Source organism: Lontra canadensis, unplaced genomic scaffold (genome assembly GCF_010015895.1).
Source record: "Lontra canadensis isolate GAN:19392208 unplaced genomic scaffold, GSC_riverotter_1.0 scaffold105, whole genome shotgun sequence".
Taxonomy (NCBI): Eukaryota; Metazoa; Chordata; class Mammalia; order Carnivora; family Mustelidae; genus Lontra; species Lontra canadensis.
This window is the reverse complement of record NW_022631099.1, coordinates 617,978-633,375: the sequence shown is the minus strand read 5'-3', so window position 1 is coordinate 633,375 and position 15,398 is coordinate 617,978. Positions and strand designations below refer to the sequence as shown.

At 51.5% G+C, this 15,398-nt stretch overlaps 1 protein-coding gene across 4 annotated transcripts in view; it reads left to right on the top strand.

Annotated features, from left to right (window-relative positions):
* EYA2 (EYA transcriptional coactivator and phosphatase 2) overlaps positions 1-15,398 on the top strand; it is a 269,733-nt gene that overhangs the window by 238,342 nt on the left and 15,993 nt on the right. For all 4 annotated transcript variants that reach the window (XM_032838579.1, XM_032838580.1, XM_032838582.1 and 1 more), the window contains exons 11-14: positions 2,886-2,944; positions 6,833-6,993; positions 10,610-10,724; positions 11,694-11,815. In XM_032838579.1, coding sequence (XP_032694470.1) covers positions 2,886-2,944; positions 6,833-6,993; positions 10,610-10,724; positions 11,694-11,815 — 457 coding nt within the window. The remainder of the gene's footprint in view (positions 1-2,885; positions 2,945-6,832; positions 6,994-10,609; positions 10,725-11,693; positions 11,816-15,398) is intronic.

The following is a 15,398-nucleotide window of genomic DNA, read 5'->3' as shown; positions in this document are numbered from 1 at the left end:
GCATACATGCACTGTCTGGTACCGTAGCCAGTGGCCACATGTAGCTACTGAGCACTTGAAATAGGCCTAAGGAACTAAATTTTGTATGCTGTTGAATTTAAGTTTATTTAAAAATAATTATCAATAGCCACATGTGGCTAATCACTCCTGTCTTAGCGTGACTGTAGAACCTTTCAAGCTGGGGTGTACCGTTGTGTTCTGCTATTTTAGGAAAGGTCTTGGGTAGACCTGAGACCACCAAATATTGATGAGAATTCCAGGCCCTTGGGAAGAAAGGAAATGCAGAATGAGGAACAGTAGAGGTTTGGGTGTAAGCTAGCTCAAGAGCGGTCACTCCGTAGCCCCAGTTTTTTTCCCAGTGCTCCCCAAAGAGCTTCTCAGTTGGGTTCGCCACTTAACATCTGCCATGTTCTTTGCCCTCTGCCCCTACACCCACCTGCCCGCATGATGGAACTTCCCCATGGCCCTTTCCATCCAGGCCTGTCAGACCACGCTGCTACCCAGGCCCTGGCGTTGTCCCAGGCCCACGGGATGTGAGAGGTCCCAGGTTTCAGGACTTGAGATCATACTTTGCCACAGGACTGTGGGCCAGCGTGTGCGAGGGACTCTGGAAGCAAAGCTCACCTTCCAGCAAACCCCTTTGCAATCCAAAGCCCATTCAGGGGACCAGAGAGAGAACAGTGGCCATACCACCCCTTTCTCCCAGGCTCCAGCCTTGATCCCCACAGAGTAGCCCAGGCCGCCCCAAATGCCACTGTCCCCACCCCCACATCTCCATAACAACATGGTTACCCCTATATTAATTAAAAATTAATGAGGGGAGGGGTTCTCATCATTCCCATCCCCTGCAGATCTCCTATTCTCCAAGATAAATTCAAGCCTCTTCCTTAAGTAAAAAGAGATGTGCTCAAAACGTTGACAACACCATTTTTTCCCCAGATTCTACCCTCCCATCAACCAGCCAGAGATGTCCCCACCAGTTTTTTTCTTAGAGGTCAACCTCAGAGTTCCATGTGCTTCCCTCTCCCTTGTAGTGTTTTCCAGGAGACACCTGCCTCCTGAAATTACCTTGCAACCAAAATGTGGACATTCCTTAATCTTAACACAGTAATAGAAACGACCATTCATGCCACACCTGCCGCGTTCCAGCCCCGGCTCTAGGTGCATTCAGCCCAGCACCTCCCTTCTCCTCAGGCCAAGCCGGTGATGGAGCTTCCTCTGTCTCGCATTTCCCAAGGCCACCTTGGAGGCACAGGGTGGTTATGCCTCTGGCTTGAGGTCACACAGCCGGGAGGTGGTCAGATTCCGGAGCCTGGGCTTCACCAGGAGCCGGAGCAGGCACAGCACGCTCGCGGTTTTCTCCTGGTCCTCCTGCCACCTGGATGGACTTCCGGCGGGGGCAGAGGTGACCCCTGTGGCTGGATGTTGCGTGTAGCTTCATGGAAGCGGTTATGTCACCTGGGTGCAAAGTGACAGAAATCCAACTCCACTAGCTCAAACCGAAGAGCCCAGGGAGTCGTGTCCTGTGGTGGCTGTAACCGATCACCACACACTCAGTGGTTTAAGCTGAGTGTTCCCTTATCGCTCTGGAAGCCGGCTGTCCAGAAGCAGTCTCGCTGGGCTGAAGACGCTGGCAAGGCTGGTTTCCTCTGGAGGCTCTGAGGGGAGGAGTCTGGGCCTTTTTTGGTGTCTAGTGGGTACCTGTATTTCCGGGCTTGTGCCGTCCCAATGGCATCCCAATCCTATTCTCTCCGTCGTCAAATACCCCTCTGCTTCTTACTCACAGGACCCCTGGTAATTACACTTAGGGCCCACCTGGATAATCCAGAATAATGTCCCCATCTCAGGACCTTTAACTTAATCCCTTTCGCCATATAAGGAGCCTGGAATTGGGGCATGGACATTTGGGAGGTGGGGGGGGTATTAATTACTCAGGTTACCACGGTCAGGGTGGTCTGGTTTCTGGTTTCACCTGGGGCTGGATCCTGGGGATCAAATACTGTGATCAGGGCCTCATCCCTCTCCAGCTCTCAGATCCGCTTTTCTCCAGGCTGAATCCTACCACCTGGCAGCTGCGGTAAAGGAGAGACCCCCTCCCCCAAGGTCTCAGCCAGAGTCCCGGGCCGGCCCTCACTGGTCTAGTTTAGACCACATGTTCCCCTTTCACATCACCACTGAGGCTAGAAGGCTCCTGGGTCCCTCTGATTGGTTGGGCCTGGGTCACGTGCCCACCTCCGTCTTCTCCTCCCCTCGGTCTTAACTCACCTGTACTAAGGTGTTTCCCCAAAGAGAACTGAGCCGGGTGTGAGTGGTGGAGAGCAGCAGGGCACGGGAGTCTGTGGAATGGCAAGCCTCGTACATTACACATTATGATAAGTGCCCGATCAGTGCTGGCCACAGATCACGGGACACAGAGGGGGGCTGGGGAAGGGGGTGCCTCTGGAAGTGAATGCTTGATCGATCCAAGGTTCCCTGTGCGGATGAAGGCAGAAGAGCCTTCCACGCAGAGGACATACCTTGATTAAGGCAAAGGCTTCAACTGCAGGGCTGGGATGCCCATAGGTCCTCACATACCCAAGGGCAGAGGCAGGTGGTCTTGTTTTGTGCCTGTCCTCCCAGTGCAATCTTAACAGCAGTCCCTTTACTTGCAAAACAGTCTGGGTGCATGGCCACTCCCCCTCAACAGCCAACCTTGTTTACAAGGGTCCCAAAGGCAACAGAAGGCATGGAACTTCATGGGAGGTCACCTAACCTTTAGGGGCAAAGCTCACACTAGAATCCAGGACTCCTGACTCCCACACCAGTGCTCAGCTTATGAAACTGACTCGCTCTCAGAGACTACACTCACACTTCCTCTTTTTCTCCTCTTGCCACATTCTCCGTAGGATTGTGACCAGATCCACGTTGACGACGTCTCATCTGATGACAACGGGCAAGACCTGAGGTAGGAATCTGGGGAGCCCAAACTGCCCCCTTTTGATTGGTTATTGAGCTTGCCTTCCACCAGAAGTGGAGAGGAGGAGCGGGCTGGGTTATGAGGGTGAGTGTACCTGCCTGGGTCAGAGCCCCAGGTCGCAGCCCCAGCCTCCAGCCTGCAGCCTCTCGCATCATTTCCAGAGACTCTCTATGACTCTGCTTATGTTCACCTCTCGGCGGTTTCTTGTCAGCTACCTAAAGTAATGGATGCATACTGGTTAAAAAAAAAAAAAATCAAACACCACTTCTGACCTTGCCTCCCAGAATCACCACCACCAAGAGTTTGGCACCCCTTCTTCAAAGGCTTGATTGCTTCATTAGCATACATATATTATTTAATATAAATGTCGATACAGTCGATACTCAAAAAAATATTTCTTGACCAAGTAAGCGGTATGTCTAGTTTCTAGGGGAAAACACGGGTAGGACATGGGTTCCAGAAATAAGGTATCCCACTGCTCAAAACGAGACCGCTTTCAGAGGAATGTGGCTGGAATGTTCCAAGCCTGCCCCTGAGAAAACCTTATAAAAATGGAGCCATAGTTAATCTGTGCTTATCCAAAATTATCCCAGCCCAGTAACTCTCGCCCAATCAAAATATTACTAGACTGCATGGTGTTTTGCTTATGGGACCAGGAACTTAGTGTTTGCTTCCTCAATGTGTCTTCCATCTTACTCCAAAGAAAGAAATCAAAGCTTCTGTCACTGGGCCCTGGAGGTCTTTTCAAAGCCCAGCAGTACTAGGAGGGATAGGCAGGCGCCTGCTTCTTATTAATTAGCCATTCTGAAAATCCCTCACAGTCAGGACTGGCAAGGAGCAAGGCTCCAGTGCCAGCCGGGGCTTCTCTATTTGTGGAGTAAATAAACCCCAGATCAAGGTTAATTGTGCCCTTTCCACGACGTCATAGCTGGGAACCACTCTTCCCTTCACGGCAACGAGCAACCAGGATTCCGTGTTTGTAACATCTCCCCTGTAGCTGGCTGGCGTGGGACTGAGAGCAGGTTCCACTGAAGGCCGTCTCATGCTGAGCTGTTTGGGACTTCACTTCCAGAACCATCCAAGGATGGTTTTTCCCATAGACACCAAATTCTCCATGCATTCATTTGAGAAGTCTCTTTTGAGTACCTACTGTGTGCCGGGCACCAAGCATCAAATACCCTTTCTTGTTTACTTCAGTTCACAGCAGAAACCAACCTTGGTAATGCCCTTATTTTGCACCATGCCCTATCCCAGGTGTCTTTTGTGCATCAACTCCCTCATCTTCACGGTTACCGCAGGGAGCAACACATGCTCTTCTCTTCCTCCCCATTTTACAGCTGGGGAATGGGAGGCACAGAGAGGTTAAGTAACCTGCGGAACCTCACACAGCTGGTACGTGGGGGTGGTAGGGTTCATGAACGTCCTTCCCTACCCTCCTGTTCTCTGGGCAGAACACCCTCCCCCAGGGTGTCCTCGGAGTTTTTAGCATGTTGTGTTCTTTCTCAAGAACCACTTATCTGGCCTTTGCACACCACTCCGAGAGGGGTCCATAAAGCGTAGTCCTGGGCTCCCTTCGTAACTTAAAGGAAACTTCCACCATGTCCCGAGCCCTTGATGTCCTGCCACTAGGGCAGGAGGATGTCCTCAAATTCCTTGCAGCTGGAACTCACTTAGGTGGCACCAACCTTGACTTCCACACGGAACCGTACATGCACAGAGGGAAGAGTATTGGGGCAGGGCCCCTGGGTGGCTCAGTCATTAAGCATCTACCTTCGGCTCAGGTCATGATCTCAGGATCCTGGGATCGAGCCCCGCATCAGGCTCTCTGCTCAGCAGGGAACCTTCTTCTCCCTCTCCCGCTCCCCCAGCTTGTGTTCCCTCTCTTGAGCTCTATTAAATAAATAAAATCTTAAAAGGAAAAAAAAAAAAAGCATTGGCGCGTACATCATAAATCTGAAGAGAACGTGGGAGAAGCCCCACAGGCAGCTCGTCACGTGGTCGCCGTTGAAGACCTGGCTGATGGCTGTGTCCTAGCCTCTGGGAATACTGGCCGGTGAGCTTTGTCGTGCTGCTGCTGCCACGGGGGCCAGTCGCATGGCAGGCCACCTCCCTCCCAGAACCTTCATCAACCAGATCCACGCAGCCTTCCAGCAGCCATGACTGATCCCGGAGCTGATGCCCAGCCTCTCACGGTGGTCAGCCCTGGGATCAGTAGCCACCAGAGGGGCCACTCTGCCTACGATGGCTCCGTGTCACAGACTCTCCCCCGCGCCGTGTGGACCCTGCCACCCCATCCAGCAACAAGGGAGCTCCCGCGGCGGGTCCGACGTGCTGGGTCTGCCGTGGCGGGTGCTGGCCCAGGAGGTCCCGCATGTCCGTGGCACCATCTCCTGTGAGCACCCGAGGGAGGTCACACCTGATCGTGGCTTCTGCAGAGACTTCTGAAGAGACTGAGAAGGGAGAGCAGGCCGCTGCTGGAAAGGCCGTGACCTAGGAGGAATTTCGGGGTGAAGGACTGTTCTGGCTCCCAAGTTCACTGCTGCTTGACACGAGGCTGCAGACGGGTCCTCAGAGTCTATCTCTGAGGCCCTGAGGATCAAGTCACCTAGGCCAGTGTCCTGGCCTGCATGTCCCAGGGAGCCCCCAAGGGCCTGGCCTCTGCTTGAGTAAGGCTGAGCCCCGGGCACAGTACAGGGGGTCACAGTGGCGTGTCCCATCACGCTGCGGTCGGGCGCTGGACACAGCAGATGCCGCACAGGGAGCGTGACCCAGCACACTTTCCAAATGCCCTTTGATCTCCGCAGCAGCAGGGCCCTGAAGCCCAGGGACGGACGTGAGATACAATGTCCAAGTTTTGCTGCAGCAGGAATGATTTTTGTAAAAAATAACGTGTCTTTATTTCCACTCTTCAACTCATCGTAGAACATCTAGAAAGTTCGAAGTAGTACAAGAGGGGGGAAATCAGCCAGACTCACTCCCTGAAACAGCCAGAGAACCACACTGGCCTGTCTCCTCCTGCTCTTCTTTTCCAGGAAGAGACTCAGTGGGGGTTGGGGGCTGGGGGGGCTGGCACAGAGGAAGAGAGAGACCATCTCAAGCGGGCTGCACGCCCATAGTGGGGCCCCATGCGGGGCTCGATCTCACAACTCTGAGATCACGACCAGAGCCAAAATCAAGAGTCCGACACTGAACCGACTGAGCCACACAGGTGCCCCTGGGAAGAGACTCATTTTTGAAGCTTTGGGTCATGCTCTACACACATCCCTTGTCACGCTCTGGTTTTACCCTGCAACGTTGTGATTTTGCAAACCAGCAAGGCTTCTGGCGGAGGGGAAAGAAGATGGGGGTCTCTGGTACGTTGGGGTTTTCATTCTCACGTGCTGGTTGCTGTCAGCGGCGACTCGCCCCCACTCCCCCGTTCGTGTCCCCAGCTGCCGCCTCTGTCATCAGCAACGTGAGACACTTGGACTCGTCCCCAGTCAACACGGAGCACTGCTTAGGCCGGCATGCTGCATCCGGACCGGAGGATTGTGTCTGCAAAGCACCAGCAATCAGCTCTGCCTCATTTAACAAATCAAAAAAATCAGGCTATGATTATTTCTGTGAAAGACAGGGAGATGTCACAGCGTGGGAAGAAAGGGTTGGCAGCCAGGCCTTCCAGGGAACACGGAGCAGCGCTGATTTGGGGATCGACGTAGCGGGAACTAACATCTTTCCTTCTGGACTCTTCTGTCGGGATGAACCAGCTGCAATCGTTTTTTTGGAATTCCCTTCCAGCTTCCATTCTAAAGGGGGCGGGGCTTATCCTAGCTTGGCCCGTGCACGGGCTTCACGCCCACCGCCCACCATCCCTGTCTCTCCCCTCCCTCCCCGCAGCACGTACAACTTCTCCGCCGACGGCTTCCACAGCTCGGCCCCGGGAGCCAACATGTGCCTGGGCTCCGGCGTCCACGGCGGCGTGGACTGGATGAGGAAGCTGGCCTTCCGCTACCGGCGGGTGAAGGAGATGTACAACACGTACAAGAACAACGTCGGTGGTGAGTGGTTGGAGCCCGCCCCCACTTCGGGGCGGGCGCGAGGGGGGGGCGGGGGTTGGAGTGGGGTGGGGGACTGCCCTGCTCAGGTCGCACCCCTGGCCGAGGCAGGGTCAAGGGCAGCCGTGGTCCCTTGCGTGCGCAGACAACAGCTTGCTCAGTGCGCACCTTCGGGGCACACTCTGGAAGGGGACACGAGCATTTCCACGTCTTCACTCGGGGTTGTGGGGGAGACAGAGGAACAGACGACGCAGCCTGCCCGGGATCCCGCAGCCCACGAGCAGTGGAGCGGGTTTGGGGCCCGGCCTCCCACCCCACGGCTACATCAGGTGTGGTCTGAGGCTGGGGCGGCCTGGCCACCCGTATTCCAACACATCCTGGGCCACTCCGGCACTCACTGGAGTTGGGGGACCGGTGGCTTCAGCCCCCACTGCTCAGACAGTGGGCTTCGGACCAGCCACGTAAGCATCACCTTTGTTGTCAGACTCTAGGGACCCCCTCCAGGCCACTGGGTCAGAATCGGCATTTTAAACAAGATTCCCAGGTAATCTGTGGAAACGCTGAAGTTGGAGAAGACCTGGAGGCTGCTGGTTCTCATACTGGAACCACCTGGGGCATTTCCAGCTCTGATCTTGGCCTGGCTGCAGCCGGGGTTGGGATCACAGGGTTCAGGCCCTGATGTGCAGTCAAGGTGAAAGCCACCGGCTTCGGCCTCACGAGAGTATTGGTCAGGGCACCGGAACAAGGAGTCTGGAAGGGGCTGTGGGCAAGGCTGGCTCTGTAATGCCAGGCCCTAGATCGCTATTTCTGGAATTCTGTGGGCCAGTGGTTCTTAACAGGAGGTGATACTGCTTCTCCCCCAGGAGACACGTGAGGGTGTTTTGATGGTCACAGTGTGTGGAAGCAGCTACGGGCGCATAAAGGGAAAAGGTCTGAGAAGGCAGCTGGTAGCGTCTGCAAAGCTTCTGGGGCTCCCGCCCCCCGCCCCGGCCCCAGAAAGAATCTCGGGTCTCAAACTGGACAGAACCTACTTCCAGTCCCGATGCCTCCACTCTCTGGCTACCTCCCTGAGCCTCGGTGTCTCAATCTATGAAATGGGGATAAAAGCAATTTTGTCTCCCTGGGTTATGGAAACGTTTGTTAATGGGGACAGAAGTCAAGACTCTGTGCCTGAGGCAGGGACTCAAGTAAACGGTCGCATTGGTCACTGGCTCCTCTCGTTTTGCTTGGGAGTCTGTCAGGTTCTTCTGTGTCTGCCGACCATGACTGTGGTCCTAATGCAGTCCTGGCGAGAACTAGTGTCTACTGAGCACTCAGTGTACGCCAGGCTCTGTTCTGAGGGCTTTTCATCTAATATTTATTCTTTACAACATCCCTATGAAGTAAGTGCTTTCCTCATCTGTGTGGTGTGAAGGTGGAAACTGAGATCAGAGACGTTAAGTAACCCACCCAACATCACACAGCCCACGGGGCAGAGCCACGGTGGAGTCTGAGGCCGGCTTCTTCGCCACCTCTGCCCACACTCCGTGGCCTCTCACACCCGAGTCTGTGGATGGCGAGAGTGAGGCAGAGAGCTGCAGGCTCAGCGGCCCTGATGCAGAGAAAAGAGGGGAGCAGGTGCGCTTGGAGGAGAGGAGAGCGGGATGGAGTCGGCCAACTGAGGCCACCTGCTCCTCATCTAGGTTAAGCCCCAGGAAGCGCCCAGGGCTCCTGTCAGGCTGCTCTGCACTCCCCTAAGCTGAGGGGAAACTGCCCAGTGTGTCAACGGGCGAAGGGAGCCTACAGCGGGCAGGATACCGTGGGGAGCCCCCCTGCCCCCAGCCCAGTTTCTGCATGCTCCCTTCCCCGCTTCTCTCCCCCAACTCTTGCTGCATCACAGAACTAGCCTGGTGAGGGCCGCAGTCTCCAGCCTGGGGGTCACCACACCCCCCAAGAACCCGAGGGTTTGGGAGGTTGTGCTCAGAAGAGAGACATCCCCAAGAAACAGGATGAAAACAGAAAAGGCTTAACAAATCCACATCAGGAGGCAGGGCTGGGTTCAGAGGCCTTTGCCTGATTTTACACCTCCCTCTGCCACGTCCTGTTATAACCCTTGAGCAGGTTACTTAACCCATGTGTGCCTCAGTTTCCTCAGGTGTAAGGTGAGAATAATGATGCTGCCCGACTCCTAGGATAAATATCAGGATAATATGAATTAACACATGGGACTGGCTTGGAACTGTGCCACTGCGCAGTGAGCATTTCTTGAATGTTGCTCTTGTCTGGGGAAGGAGATCAGCCTGGGGAAAAGCTGCAGGTTGGGGGCAAGCAGACAGAAGCTAGAAGCATACTTCCCTAGCAGGTGCAAAGTAGGAGGGGTTGATCAGCTGGCTGCCCGTGGAAGCACGCGTGAAGCCTCTCGTAAACTCTGTGGTCCTGTGCGCCCAGCAGTTTGTATTATTAAGGGCTGTGGGGAAGGTGCAGAGAGAAGGCGAGCCGGAGACCATCTACAGCAGTGTGTCCCAGTGAATCCCTTCTCCCTTGGGCACCAACCGCACGCCAGCCCCTGCAATAGCACCGCGGTGAACAAAACCAGCTCAGTCCCTGCCCTTGTGGGGCCAACAGCATGGTGGGCAAAGCAGACACCGAACACATGATCACACAGATGTGTGTGAAATCCTAGTTGTGACAAGTGCTATGGACAAGAGGTGCAGGGTGTTAGGAGAGTGTAAAATAAGAGACCTGACCAGGACAGGCCTTCCAGAGGAAATGACATTGAAACGGAGTGTAAAGGACTTAGCCAAAAGGGAAGATAAGATATGAAGAGGGGTCTAGGTTCTCAGATGAGGTGTGCAAAGGTCCTGAGGCAGGAATGTACTTGGTGTGTCAGAGGACAAAGTGGAGGCCACTAGGGAGGGAACAGAAGGACGGCAGGGGAATGGCAAGAGAGGAGACCAGGAACTAAGCAGGCACAGGGGCCAGGGCTCTGGACTTTATCTCAAGGGCCCTGATGGCTGAGAGACTTGACAGGTCTAGAGAGCCCTCTGCCTTGGTGCCACACCTGTCTCCACACTTCCTGCGGTGAGCAAGTCTGTTGACCTCACTAAGCCTCAGCTTCTCCACCTGACTTACACAGTGTTATTTGTCAATTATATCTCAATTAAAAAAAAAAGAAAAAATAAAATGTCCACCTCTAGGGTCACTGTGAAAATGAATGAAATAAATCATATTAAAAGCCCAGGCCATACACACAGTAAGCACTCAATAAATGTTTTATTATTCATTTTTTATCTTCACTGTAACAGTATAAATGCTATAATCTGCATTTTTTGTTCATCTGCATATGCAGTGCCTATTACAATACTAAGTACACAGAAGGGACTCCCAAATTCTTTGTTGGATGGATGGGCGGAGGGAGGGAAGGGTGGATGGTGGGTGTGTTGATGAATGGATCAGTTAGGGGCAAGGATGACTGATCAATCAATCCCAAAGTAAGATTAAAATTGCTGGCTAAAGTTGACCTTGGGTACCATCTGATTTGAAACCTCAGGGTACCTGTAGCTAGACTCCCCTTCCCTAACCACCACCCCCCAGACCTCTCCAATGATAAATACCACGTCTTTATTTCCCTTATCCATAGGTTTGATAGGAGCTCCCAAAAGAGAGACTTGGCTTCAGCTCCGAGCCGAGCTGGAAGCCTTGACCGACCTCTGGCTGACCCACTCTCTGAAGGCACTCAACCTCATCAATTCCCGGTAGGTGGGAGCCCCCGTTTGCCTTCCTGCCCTTGAACTTTCTCCCATCTGAGGGCAGGGGTTCCTCCATTTCCATACTTGGAGAATTGGACTCTCCCAGTTCTCACTTGCACACTTTCCCGACCTTTGATAAAGCTGAGGTCTCACACAGAACCGTGGACACCTTGCACCACCGCTGAGCAAACAAGTGCTGAGACTTCTCAGGGTCCAGCAGAGCCAAAGACCTTTGCACGTAGGCTGGTCTGTCCCATCCACTGTTGCCCACAACACCTGCTGGTCACCACAAAGCCCTCTGAAAACCACTGTATAGTGGGCCGCAGATCACCCCGGGGGGCGATTACAAGGTAAGGAGGGTCTGGTTTCATTCCAGGCCTCCCAATAAATTGCCTCTTGCTCTTTAACAAGATCATCCGAGCCAGAGAACAAATAACTCTCTGCACTAGCGTCCAAAAATCTTGTGACCCAGCATGTGAATGGTGACAAGATGCCAGCCCATGAGCCAGCTCCGTCCCACGGATATGTCCTGTTTGATACACATTTTGTCCCAAAGACTGGGAAAAGAATCCATAGCTCCAGATTTCTAGGTTCTGTCAAAATATCAGAACTGGCAGGTGTTCTCCAGTTTGCCCCAGTCCTCACCGCTCCCTGTTGTCCTACACCTGATCCATATTCCTCATTTCTACCCCTGAAAGGTGGCTGCAGCTGTGTGGTGTCCTTACAAGAAGCGTTTGTTTTACTTAAGTATTACATTCTAACTCTGTAAATAATATTACAGGATTGCGTCTCAATGTGCCAGGCAGCCTCGGGCTTAAGAGAGGAATAGCTGAAGGACCTTCGGGCCTCCCCTCGCCTGAAGATGACTTAACCAGAGCTCCAAACCCCACCAGAGCTCCTGCCAACTCCAGGCTCATGCTGCAGGGTGAGGAGGCCTGGCCTTGGTGTTCTGACCTAAGTCTTCTTTGTCCTCAGGCCCAACTGTGTCAACGTGCTGGTCACTACCACGCAACTAATCCCTGCCTTAGCCAAAGTCCTGCTGTATGGACTGGGCTCCGTGTTTCCTATTGAGAACATCTACAGTGCAACCAAGACAGGTAGGGAGAACCCAGCCTCGGGGTGATGCAGGGAGGAAGGGTGAGGCTAGCTCTTCATCCCGCCTTTGGGAAGCTTAAGGAAAACAGCACTAAGGAAGTTAAAGAACTGGTCTGTAGGCATGACTCGGATCCCCAGAACAATCCCGCAAACCACTTGCTTTAACCTCAGCTCCCAGAGAAAGTGGTTAGGAGCATCGCTTTCTGAAGTGTGGGTATTAGTAAGGATACCTGCAAACCTGCTGTAACACACCACACACCGAATACAAGGGCTTACATCAGAATCCGAGCTCCTTTCTCTCTGGCATGTCGACAGACTAGAGGTGACTGATGCCGGCTAGTGGGGCAACTCTGTCCTCTTCCCACCTTATTTTTCCACCATCCCCTGAGGTTTTATTCTCATGTGTGGTTAAATCAGAATCCTGCCACACTGTTATTCCGACGTCTGGGAAGAGGGGAAGGAGGAAGGAGTAATACATGTCGAATGTTTTAAAGCCAGAACTCAGTTTGGGATACCTGGTGCTCCTACTCACCTCCTATTGGCCCCTGCTTAGTCACATGACCATGAGTAGTGGCATGGGAGGCTGGGAAATGTAGTCCACAGCTAAGTGCCATGAACATAGGTAAGTCATGGAACTCTATTACTAAGAGGAGAATAGGGGCACCTGGGTGACTTAGTCAATTAAGCATCTGCCTTTGGCTCAGGTCATGATCTCAGGGTCCTGGGATGGAGCCCCACGTCCAGCTCCCTTCTCAGGAGGGAGTCTGCTTCTCCCTCCTGCTCATGCTCTGTGTGTCTCTCTATCAAATGAATAAATAAAATCTTAAAAATTAAAAAAAAAAAAAAGGAAAATAGTTTCCACCACAGCATGGCACATGAGGTGATTTTAATTTAGGTGGTACAAGTCATCAAATAACCTTGAATCTAACCTTGAACCACACAGAAATTTGGGGTTTTTTGTTCGGTGTTTTTTCTCTTTTAAGGAGAGAGTCTCAGTTTAGTGTTATCTTGCTTTGACACCTCTCTTAATGCTTGATAATCTTTATTAACAAAGAGAACAAGCCTTAGGCTCAGAGCTTCCATCAGATAAGAGAATTTACCTAGAAATGAACAGCATCATTTATCATCAGGGCAAGTCCTGTTGGTTTCCCAGAGGGAGGAGCTGGGGTTTATTATTCTTACATCACCTAAAACTATGTAATAATACAAAATAAATCTAGTTAAGATGCTTTTTTTTTTTTAAAGATTTTATTTATTTATTTAACAGAGAGCGAGAGATCACAAGTAGGCAGAGAGGCAGGCAGAGAGAGAGGAGGAAGCAGGCTCCCTACTGAGCAGAGAGCCTGATGCGGGGCTCAATCCCAGGACCCTGAGATCATGACCCGAGCTGAAGGCAGAGGCTTAACCCACTGAGTGACCTAAACAACCCGAGTTAAGATGCTTTTAATTAGAAATTTTTAACCTTGTTTTTTTTCTGGACCACCAACAAAAAAATTGTGGTACTTGGGAAGCATTTCCCCAGAGTAGTTTTTGTCTTCACTCAAGTTCTAGCTCTGAACATTACAGAAAAGTGCTTTTAGATTTTTAGGTTTTAAAATCATAAAACTCAGGCCCTGATGCCCACAAGAGCTTCTGCAGCAGGCCTTGGTCACCCTGTCGTCGTCTTTCTGCACGCTGTAGTCATGTGCCTTTGCAGGCTTCTTGAGAACCTCTTTCTTAAATACTTTTTATCTTTAATTGTGGAAAAATATACATAGCATGAAATTTATCATCTTCACCCTTTCTCAGTGTACAGTCCGGGGATGTGAGCCACTTTCACACCGTGATGCCACCATCCCCACCGTCTAGCTCCAGGACTCTTTCCATCTTGTAGACCTGGGTCTGCATTAAACAGGAAGTCCCCATTCCTGCCTGCCTCCAGCCCCTGGCAAACACCCTTGTACTTTCTGCCTCTAGGAATGACTGCTCTGGGGACCTTGTAGAAATAGAATCATAGAATATTTCTTTTTGTGACTGGCTTATTTCACATAACATAATGTCCTCAAGGGTCCTCTCTATGATGTGGCCTGTGTCAGAATCCCATTCCTTTTAAAAGCTGAGTAATAGGGCGCCTGGGTGGCTCAGTGGGTTAAGGCCTCTGCCTTCAGCTCGGGTCGTGATCCCTGGGTCCTGGGATCGAGCCCCACATTGGGCTCTCTGCTTGGCGGATAGCCTGCTTCCCCCCCTCTCTCTGCCTGCTTCTCTGCCCACTTGTGATCTCTGTCTGTCAAATGAATAAATAAAATCTTTAAAAAAAAAAAAAAAGCTGAGTAATAGTCCATTTATGTCTGTGCTACATTTTCTTTATCCATTCATCCATCTATGGACACTTGGATTGCTTCCCCCTCTTGGCTATTGTAAAACAGTGCTGCTATGAACATGGGTATACAAATCTCTCTTCAAGACTCTGTTTTCAATTCTTTGGGATATATATCTGGTGGTAGAATCGGTGAGTTGTAGGGTAATTTTTCATTTTTTGAGGAACCGCCATACTGTTTTCCATAGCGGATGCACCATTGTGCATTCCCACCAGTAGGGCCCACGGGTTCCAGTTTCTCCACATCCTCAACCAACATCTGTTCTGTTCTCTCCTTTTTTGATGATAACTATCCTAATGGGTGTGAGGGGACTGGGTTCTTTAAAATTATTATTAACAGGGGCACCTGGGTGGCTCAGTTGGTTAAGCGACTACCTTCGGCTCAGGTCATGATCCCAGGGTCCTGGGATCGAGCCCCGCATCGGGCTCTCTGCTCGGCAGGGAGCCTGCTTCCTCCTCTCTCTGTCTGCCTCTCTGCCTGCTTGTGATCTCTGTCTGTCAAATAAATAAATAAAATCTTTAAAAAAATTATTATTAACATATAATGTATTTGTTTTAGGGGTACAGGTTTGTGATTCATCAGTGTTACACAACACCTAGCACTCACCACAACACATACCCTCCCCAGTGCCCATCACCCATCCACCCCACCCCCTCCACTCTAGCACCCCTCAGTTTGTTTCCTGAGATTAAGGGTCTCTTATGGTTTGTCTCCCTCTGGTTTTGTCTTATTTCATTTTTCCTCTCTTCCCCTAAGATCCTCTGCCTTGATTCTCAAATTCCACATATCAGTGAGATCATATGGTAACTGTCTTTCTCTGATTGACTTATTTCACTTAGCATAATACCCTCTAGTTCCATCCACATTGTTGTAAATGGCAAGGTTCATTTTTTTGATGACTACGTAATATTCCAATGTATATATATACCACATCTTCTTTATCTATTCATCTGTCAATGGACATCAGGGCTTTTTCCATAGATTGGCTATTGTGGACACTGCTGCTATCAACATTTGGGTGCACGTGCCCCTTTGGATCACTACATTTGTATCTTTAGGGTAAATACCCTAAAGACATGTAGTGCAATTGCTAGGTCATAAGATAGCTCTATTTCCTACTTTTAAAGGAACATCCACACTGTTTTCCAGAGTGGCTGCACCAGCTTGCATTCCCACCAACAGTGTAGGAGGGTTCCCCTTTTTCCACATCCTCGCCAGCATCTGTCAT